Source organism: Argopecten irradians, chromosome 5 (assembly GCF_041381155.1).
Source record: "Argopecten irradians isolate NY chromosome 5, Ai_NY, whole genome shotgun sequence".
Taxonomy (NCBI): Eukaryota; Metazoa; Mollusca; class Bivalvia; order Pectinida; family Pectinidae; genus Argopecten; species Argopecten irradians.
The window spans coordinates 5,558,082-5,567,886 of record NC_091138.1 but is presented as its reverse complement, the minus strand read 5'-3'; the positions used below and the strand labels follow the sequence as shown (position 1 = coordinate 5,567,886).

The following is a 9,805-nucleotide window of genomic DNA, read 5'->3' as shown; positions in this document are numbered from 1 at the left end:
CACTGTGATCATCACATTGTCGTGTGTAGAATCAAAGAAAAATTCCATTACAAATTAAGACTAGCTGCTGTATTCTTACTAGAGACTTCTAATTATAGATTATCCCTTCTGCCTTATTTGAATCTAGACTAGGACATGTCGCTAAACATGAAAACAGTCACAAATTTTGAACCAAAATTTTAGTGTTTTTTTCATATTCTAGAGACTTGTAGCCAGTTTGGTATGATCAAAATTGATGAAGGTTTAAATTTCTGTCAGCAATTGGTTTACTATTATCTTATGACAATACTACCTATATAAACATCAATGTAGCATCACATGACGATATATGAAAACAGGCACACATAATGAACCCAAATTTTAGTGTTTTTATCAAAGTTTTGTATTATCAAAAATTGATGAAGGTTTAAAGTTTTGTCTATTATTGGTTTACTATTATCTTATGACAATATTACCTATTTATACATTAATGTAGCATCACATGACGAACAGTGCAAGATAACATACAATGCATGATGCGTCCTTCACCTATCTCATATCTCAATGGTGATCCGACAAATTTAAGAGTAAGATAAATGCGTTGAAGAAAGTCTCTGAAAGTCATAAACCCTTGTTGTGGAGAGGAATCCAAGATGGACACCACTACAGCGTTGCTTACGCGGTCGCTTTTCATTATTGCATTAAGTTCGACAGTATGCAGAAGCATGGAGACAAAGACAATCCTGACACCGTCGGGGAAGATGATGGGTCTAAAGGTCGACATATCAGCATTGAATAGCTTCGTCTACCAATTCCGGCGTATTCCGTACGCCAAACCACCAATTGGTGACCTGCGATTCGCCAAGCCACAGCCGATGGGGCCATGGTCCGATACATTAAATGCGACGTTTTTCGGACCTAACTGCATGCAGACTATTTTAAACCCAGACAGTCCGTTACTACCAAACAAGAGGTTATCTGAAGACTGCCTAGTTCTGAATGTATACGTACCTCCTAATACTGCAGAGAGCAGCAAGAAACCTGTGATGCTGTACATTCATGGTGGAAGCTATGTGGAAGGCACCGGGATGTTCTATGATGGATCTTATCTTTCAATCCATGGCGACCAGATAATCGTAACGATTAATTACCGTCTGGGTATCTGGGGCTTTCTCACGACGGCCGACTCGCACTGCCCAGGAAACTTCGGTCTATGGGACCAGCGACTGGCCATACAGTGGACCAAGAACAATATTCAGGCATTTGGTGGCGATCCCGATCTTATAACGATCTTTGGAGAATCGGCTGGCGGCTTCAGTGTCGGTATTCATTCGATATCTCCTATTAATAAGGGACTGTTTAAGAGGGCTATGTCTCATAGCGGAACTGCAAACTCATTCTTTGCTGTTGCAGAAAAGTCCTTCGCAAAGCTTTCACAAGTTGGGACTGGTATTTTACTTAAATGTCTGGATGTTGAAAACAGTGTAAAATTTTTAGAATGTATGAGAGCAAAGAGTTCCGAAGAACTACTAGACGCGTCTGTCAGAATTGCTGATATTGTGTTTAGTGACAAACATCAATTGCATTATGCATTGCCTCTTGCTCCTGTCGTTGATGGAGAGTTTATCACCGATAATCCTGCGAAAATTTTGAACGACCCCTCAAGTCCCGGGATGCAGTTCTTTCGTTCCCTGGATTTTGTCGATGGGGACGTCAATTCCGAAGGCTCTCTGATTTTCCAGGAACCACTTTATTCTTTCCAGAAACCAAACAATTTCAATTTTTCTAAAGAAATTCCGTATAGGATACTATGTGATGATGTCATTGAGACCTTTGTGAAAGAGTTCTTCCATAGTAATAAGACATTGAAGGATATTGTCTGTGCTAGATATAAATCCCCAAGTGGAGACGGTGTCGACCAAAGTCGTCTTGCCGTTGATATTTATAGTGACTTATTCTTCTTCACACCAGGTGTTTTAACATTAAATGCACATGCTGGTGGTGCTGGAAGTACTTACCAGTGGCTTTTGTCTCGAATGAGCAGATTCGGGTTCGGTTATCCTTATCCGGAATGGTTTACGGGAGCAGGTCATGCCGGAGAGATTGCCTTTTTGTTTGGAATAGAGCGATGGCCTGACACAGTGCCTATAGATAAGACTCTGGCAGAAGAGATGATGTCCTACTGGTCTAATTTTGCAAGAACAGGGTACGTATTATCGGGGAAAGAACAGGGTACGTATATCGGGGGAAAGAACAGGGTGCGTATTATCAGGGAAAAGAACAGGGTACGTATATCGGGGGAAAGAACAGGGTACGTATATCGGGAGAAAGAACAGGTAAGCATTATCAGGGAAAATAACAGGGTACGTATTATCAGGGGAAAGAACAGGGTACGTATATTATCAGGGGAAAGAACAGGGTACGTATTATCAGGGGAAAGAACAGGGTACGTATATCGGGGGAAAGAACAGGGTACGTATATCGGGGGAAAGAACAGGGTACGTATATCGGGGGAAATAACAGGGTACTCATTATCGGGGGAAAGATCAGGGTACGCATTATCAGGGAAAAGACCATGGTACGTATTATCAGGAGAAAGAACAGGGTACGCATTATGGGAGAAAGAGACGAAATTGTCTTTTTTTACATATCTTTGTGGCATATCTGCAAACGAAGGAACAAAATCTTCTCAAAATTATGATCTCACGCTCAAATTTGTCTTGATGTTAGTATGACTTACCTATTGTTTTGCCATTAATGGCCTAACATATGTTTCTATGGTTTCAGGGACCCAAACCAAGGATTGTCGGTGAAGGTCCAGTGGCCGGAGTACGATGTCCACAGTCGACGTTATATAAGCCTAAACGCAACGATAAGTTCTGAAGAGGCGTTGTTTAAAGACAGGGTTGGTTTCTGGGCGTCTGTGTTACCAAAAGAATAAAATTTGTGTAAACAGCAACTGTAACATTATTTTTATATCTAATGACGTGTATTTCGGATCTGCACATCTTTCTTTGTTCTATATAATGAAATCAATTGGTATAAGCATGGATGTAAATAAAAACTGGTTACTAACAGTTAGTGACTTTAAACCGTATGGTGATACCTTGCACACATGTCCCTTCATCATTCTTTGGATTCACCTTTGATCATAACAATATTGATGAATGGCTGATAAATGTAATGTGTGCGGTATCTAAAAGATAAACAACCATAACAAATGTCTTCTTCAAACATTTCAACACATAAGTATAACAGCTGGAAGATTTACATATTGATGAAATAGGAAACACTGAAATAGTTCGTTTTGTATATATCAGAAAGATATGGCAAGGATAGAGAATGTTTTTTGTGATACAATTATCCAAACATATAATGTGTATCTGTAGAAATAAGTACGATAATAAAAACTGTTAAGTAGGCACAACCATGAAGCGATCATGGAATTACTCACCAACTAAAAGTCTTTAAGGTGCTGTATTGGAAGTGTTTTGTGAGGTGTCAGAAAATCACGATAACCTTAACAGGATACTGGACCTTAATGCCCTAGCTAGCTGATAAAGGGATGTACGACAAATCAAAACAAACAAACGCGAACAAAATTCCTCTTGAATCGCCACAAAATAGTCCATGATCTGCAATAATTCTGTTCCCCCAGGTGGAATTTTAGATAGCATATTTATCTGTTTATAAAAATGCACTCTGGTGGTAGGGATGTTGTAAGGTCATTAAAAACACGCCATCAGATCATCTATACATTAAATGCATGCAGTTGACAATTATGAACGGTTAAATGCCAACTCGACAACGCCAAATTTTATCTAATTTAGGTCGATAGTTTTTCATGCTTAATTCATTGTTGTCCATATTTTGGCATTCATCCTCTCATAATTGCTAACTGAATGCAGTTGCAATATAACAGATATTGAGATTATAATAAATAAACAATTCTTTATCGTCAAAAACGGAACAGCCACTTCAAAACCTATCTTCCTTGATCGCTGGCATGTATCGCCAAATAAACGGACGACACTTCTCATGCACTAAACAATGCCATTTGCATTTGGTAATGTGACATATTGGGGTTGCAGTAAAAATACCATAGCATATCTATGATGAAATTTAACATCTTAACAAATATTATATAAGACTTAGGAAATTACATAACAATTGTGAAATTCAGCTAATTGTATCACATTTCTAAAGTCTATTCGAAGATGTGTTCTTATATATACGATATCAAACCATCTTCACATGTCAAGGCCAAATAATTCATTGCACTCCTTACTAGCCTTGACAGAATCCGCCGATTTACGGTGCTTTAATACTGCTGCCATCAGGTGGCAAAACAATTCACTACAATCCCGTTACTAGTCGATGACGTAAATTCTGACCAATCAGAGCGCTCGTTTATTTCTTGAAGGTCGCTAATTTTAGCGCTACTTTCGCTTTCAGACAGTCACGCTGTTGATTTGTAACGGGCGATCTGACTGTGTTGTCTGTTCTCACTGCAGCCAATCAGCGCGCGGGTTTCCCAGGCAAGGTAAAAGGCGGGTCAAGAGGGCAAGGGATCATCGCGGTACGTCGGTAGGTAGGCGGTAGGCGAAGGTGATATCAAATCAAATACAGACCAATTAAAATGTCCAAATACATGGATAGAATAAATAAATATAGAATATCCTAAATGAAAGAATTAAGATATTGAAAAAAATTAAAACAGGTCTGTAATCTCTAGTGCTTTCGCATATATAGGCTACGTGTGAAATAAGACTACAACCTCAACAGGACTTTAATACATATATCTCATTTTAATTTCCTTCTATACACAACACTTAAATGGCTTGGTGTCTGAGTACAACACCAGCGGAAAGTCGTTGTTTCTTAATTTCTCTGTGAATTCGATAAATTCCTTGAAATACAAGTGATGAATATGATGATTAAAGCAACATATATTACTAGCTTTCAGAAGAGATCATACTCATGACGAATATCCATTGCTTAAGGTATACCCGAATATGTAACTTGTCATTTGTATTTTTCTGATAGTCAATCTTTACAGGAGGCCAGCAGAAATATGCTTTCGAAACTTCACTTACACTTGTTTAAACTTTCCAAATGGACTCGCGAAACTATTTCCGCTCTTTTGAAAGTTTCTATCAGAAGAGTCTGGACGGTTAAAGTCGTTCTAGTCTAAGTTCTCAAAGAATATTAATAAATTGGCATTTTGCAAAACAATAAAATATTTCAAAAAGATAAATGCATATTGTAAAGCCTTTATACACTGAGCTTTTAAATGTGAAAAACTGTATTAATGTGACAAAAATAATGATAAAGTAAAGTATATTTTAGTTAAACATGTTTGTCTCTGCATCATTCAGTGTCACGCATACATTTATGCTTCAGTGTCCTTCACACAGAAGTGTCACATTTAGTAACCTCTGTTGACTTATAGACGTCTGTATGGGTATACGGTGTTGGGACACCTGCACTGGACCGTCAACCTCTTATTCTGTCACTGGTTCATCAACGTTACGGTAAAATCGGATGGTACGTAAGTACAAAATAATGTAAAAGTTTAGAAGACTGAATCTGCCTGTTCAACTAGTTTTCCTCTATGGGAAATGATACCAACACATTTTCGGGTTAATGACTGGGTTTTGTTATTTCACTTTTTTGACAAACAAGGACAATCTATGTCGGCCACCACAATCAATATTTAATGACATGTGACCTTCACTCACAGCTGTCGAACTGTTTATGGCCTAATGGTTGTTGTCCTCTTCCTGGTTAGATTTATTGGTTAGATAATATTAGTTTAAGTTTTAGTAATACCATCTGTAATTGTCGGAAATAAGGTTATAACAATTAAAGTTACCGAGTAACGGTATCCCCTTCTATTTAGGGGGAAATAGAAAGGTACGGTTTATAACTATGTAAGAACCAAATGATTATAGTATCTATTTCAATGGGGAAGCTGTATACGGGGTCGTAATGGGTAAATAAATGACCTTGTCCACATCCTGTCATAAAGTGTTATGTAAATATTATCCGTATCTTTGTATTGTCCATGCGATAAGCTGGCTGATGGGGCAAATCGTCATATCTTTTAAACACCTAACTATTTTGAAATCATACAATAAAAAGTCATCAAAAATGACAATATTTGTCTTAATCATCAATATAATCCACGAAAGTTTCAAAGCAGATTGAATTAAAAATTAAAAATTTTTACATTTATACTTTTATCAAATACCCTTGCGAGGGCCCCATAAGCTAATCTTTGCTGAAAGATAACATGTGTTTCAAATCTACAGACCGCATTTCGTAATCTAATGTGTAGATCGTTCAGAAAATCAATTGGGCTAATACATTTCGAAATAGCAATTCCAAATAATTTGTATTCCAAGGATTCCCAGAAATAAAATAAAAACTTAATAACCTCTCTTATTAAAATATCAGTAATGGTACTAACGAAGCAAACGGTGTCGGTCATCTGTTATTAAATAAGGTCAAATCATTCTTATGTGAACCTTTCGACGAGGAAGTATCGGCGATGAATACATATAATAACAATCCAGCTTTTGATAAGATAAGGAGGCAATGCTTTCTTCTCTTCAGATTGCTTCCTCAATTTTGTACATATTTCTAAAATGTCACATGACACGTATAAACGGCTGTCTAATAATTAGATATTCAACGAATAATAGTTTTTTTACACAATTTTCCGAGGAAATGCATACTTTATAAAAATAAAATTAAAAATTATACAGACCATGATCAGCTTGTAAGACTATACTACCTGTTGAAAATTAACGAAAACCAAGATATAATTGAATATATCCGTTTATTTCATGTATCTGTATTTAACTTCCTCAATTAATTGTGAATTAGTTCCATTCGCCCCTTTCTAAATTGTTTATTTTTCGTCATTAGATTCACACATCATGGCTGGAAGAATACTACTGATCCTTATATCCTTACTAGTACCATGCCTCTGTCAGAATGATACAAACGTGGTCGAATTGGCCAGCAGCACAAGTTTGCGTGGTATACTGGTATACATACCGACCTTCAACAGTTCGGTATATCAATACCGAAAGATTCCATTCGCCAAACCCCCGATAGGAGACCTACGGTTCCGCAAGCCCGTGGAATGTCCTCTATGGACTGGTACACGAGATGCTACCGAATTTGGATCGATTTGCATGCAAGATAACAAGAAGAATGTAAGCATGTCTGAAGACTGTCTTTTTCTCAATGTGTACACCCCTTCTAATACCTCAGCATCAGATACTAAAGCCGTTATGGTATTCATACATGGTGGTGCTTACATATCCGGAAGTGGTCAAATTTATGATGGATCGTATCTTGCTATTTCCGGTGACGTCATTGTGGTAAACATGAATTACCGATTGGGTTTCATGGGATTCATGAGCACCCAAGATAACGCGTCGCCGGGGAATTATGGACTTTGGGACCAACAGTTAGCCCTCCGCTGGGTTCGATCCCACATCAATAAATTTGGAGGAGATCCAAATCGCATTACGCTATTTGGGGAATCCGCTGGTGGATTCAGTGTTGGCTTACAGTGTCTCTATCCTCCAAATAGACAACTATTCCACCAGGCTATGGCACACAGTGGTGTATCCAACTCGGTCTTTGCTACCTCGCCGTTAGCTAAAAAGACCGCAGTAAGTATAGGAACTGCTCTTGGATGCACAACCTCGCCATCGACTAAGCTTGTAAAATGTTTAAGATCCAAATCTGCGGAAGTTATTCAAAACGCCATCCACACAAGTACGTCAAGTGATAATAAGACTCATTATATTCTACTTTTGGCTCCGGTTGTAGACGGTGATTTTCTAACCGACACCCCTTCCAACCTACTCAGTAACACATCTTCACAGGCGTATAAATTTTTCCGGTCCATCAACATGGTTGTAGGCAATGTGGAGTCTGAGGGATCGCTGATATTAGATCAAAACTTGATACGACTACAGAGTTTTTATAATTACAACCTCACGCTCGGAATCCCTACCCGAATTGTGTGTGGACTAATCATCCCTGGAATAGTTGGTGACTGGATTGGTAACTACTCGGATGTTACGTTTGCTGTTTGTACGGAGTACACCGTCATAGGCGGAAATACAACAAAGATGGGAGAACAGGGTAACAGGGCTGTACAAATGTATAGCGACTATTTCTTCCTTGTTCCTGCCATAGACACCTTGAATTTTCATTCACAAGGAAACACACAAACGAAAACATTCCAGTTTCTGTTAACTCGCAATGCTGGGTGGGGCGTTGGTGAGCCATATCCTTCATGGCTTCAAGGTCCTGGACATTTCTCTGAAATTCCTTATCTTTTTGGAGCTCAGATAAAGCCTCATGTACAACAACAAGACCTTACTTTGTCTCAACAGATGCTGAAATATTGGACAAACTTTGCCAAGAATGGGTAAGTATTAGTCTGTGGTAATTTATGTTGATATATACAACCAGTCAGCCAAGGCATATTTCCAAAATATGTATAAAGAGTTATTCAAATATAAATGACATATATCATAAATGAATCGTATTCACGAATTAAGTAGATTACGTGTTATGCTACACTGTATGTTACTTTTTCATTAAAGAAGGTACTTACAAAATATAGAGACAGATATAGACAAAAAAGTTCAAAGAGAAAATTCAAGGAATCAAAATGTAAATGTTTTAGCGATTTTTTTCATAATTATGTTTGATTAAATGCTTTTATTGGTTTTCCTGATGTTTAATTACAATTTTCCTGTGACAGAGATCCTAATGTTGGACAGACCCCTGAAATAACCTGGCCAGCCTATACTCCTTCAACTGGGGCATACATCGACCTGGACTTTCCATGTTCCAACGCAACAAAGATGTTCGAAAAACGTATCCACTTTTGGAAGAGCATTGTACAAGATATAATCGTAATTGACAATGCATTATCAGGAGCAGGAACACTTTTCCCATTATTTTCCGTGTACGCTATTACGCTTGGCCTTGTGCACATGCTCATGTATATGGTCCAATGAATATATTAGGATGTTGTGTTTATAACAGATTTCTATAGATTAGAATTAACATCGATTGATATCGACCACTCAAGATGTATTCAGTCAAATGAGCGTGTTTACTGTGAACTTGTTTGTAATATGTTTGTGTATAGCGTATCTATCAGACACTCCACTACAAGTCTAGTAATGTACTTATATGTTTGTGTATAGCGTATCTATCAGACACCCCACTACAAGTCTAGTACTGTACTTATATGTTTGTGTATAGCGTATCTATCAGACACTACAAGTCTAGTACTGTACTTATATGTTTGTGTATAGCGTATCTATCAGACACTCCACTACAAGTCTAGTACTGTACTTATATGTTTGTGTATAGCGTATCTATCAGACACTACAAGTCTAGTACTGCTTATATGTTTGTGTATAGCGTATCTATCAGACACTCCACTACAAGTCTAGTACTGTACTTATATGTTTGTGTATAGCGTATCTATCAGACACTACAACAAGTCTAGTACTGTACTTATATGTTTGTGTATAGCGTATCTATCAGACACTACTACAAGTCTAGTACTGTACTTATATGTTTGTGTATAGCGTATCTATCAGACACCCACTACAAGTCTAGTACTGTACTTATATGTTTGTGTATAGCGTATCTATCAGACACTACAAGTCTAGTACTGTACTTATATGTTTGTGTATAGCGTATCTATCAGACACTCCACTACAAGTCTAGTACTGTACTTATATGTTTGTGTATAGCGTATCTATCAGACACTACA

The 9,805-nt window shown here is 37.7% G+C and overlaps 2 protein-coding genes across 2 annotated transcripts; both read left to right on the top strand.

Moving 5' to 3' along the window:
• Positions 1 to 527: 527 nt before the first annotated feature.
• LOC138324492 (carboxylesterase 1C-like) lies at positions 528 to 3,056 on the top strand. The gene is made up of 2 exons (XM_069269553.1): positions 528 to 2,185; positions 2,767 to 3,056. Exons 1-2 carry the CDS (start codon positions 633 to 635, stop codon positions 2,918 to 2,920), a joined length of 1,707 nt encoding a protein of 568 aa, XP_069125654.1. The 5' UTR covers positions 528 to 632; the 3' UTR covers positions 2,921 to 3,056.
• Positions 3,057 to 5,376: 2,320 nt separating this feature from the next.
• LOC138322718 (fatty acyl-CoA hydrolase precursor, medium chain-like) lies at positions 5,377 to 9,412 on the top strand. Its single transcript, XM_069266772.1, has 3 exons — positions 5,377 to 5,526; positions 6,913 to 8,437; positions 8,777 to 9,412. The coding sequence occupies exons 2-3, from the start codon at positions 6,924 to 6,926 to the stop codon at positions 9,033 to 9,035; spliced, it is 1,773 nt and encodes a 590-aa protein (XP_069122873.1). The 5' UTR covers positions 5,377 to 5,526; positions 6,913 to 6,923; the 3' UTR covers positions 9,036 to 9,412.
• The last annotated feature ends 393 nt before the right edge of the window (positions 9,413 to 9,805 follow it).

Excerpts from the sequence above, each read along its gene's own strand:
- LOC138324492 (XM_069269553.1), top strand. The coding sequence starts at position 633 with ATGGACACCACTACAGCGTTGCTTACGCGGTCGCTTTTCATTATTGCA. Across the intron at positions 2,186-2,766 it reads TCTAATTTTGCAAGAACAGG|GGACCCAAACCAAGGATTGT; the intron begins GTACGTATTATC and ends CTATGGTTTCAG.
- LOC138322718 (XM_069266772.1), top strand. The coding sequence starts at position 6,924 with ATGGCTGGAAGAATACTACTGATCCTTATATCCTTACTAGTACCATGC. Across the intron at positions 8,438-8,776 it reads ACAAACTTTGCCAAGAATGG|AGATCCTAATGTTGGACAGA; the intron begins GTAAGTATTAGT and ends TTCCTGTGACAG.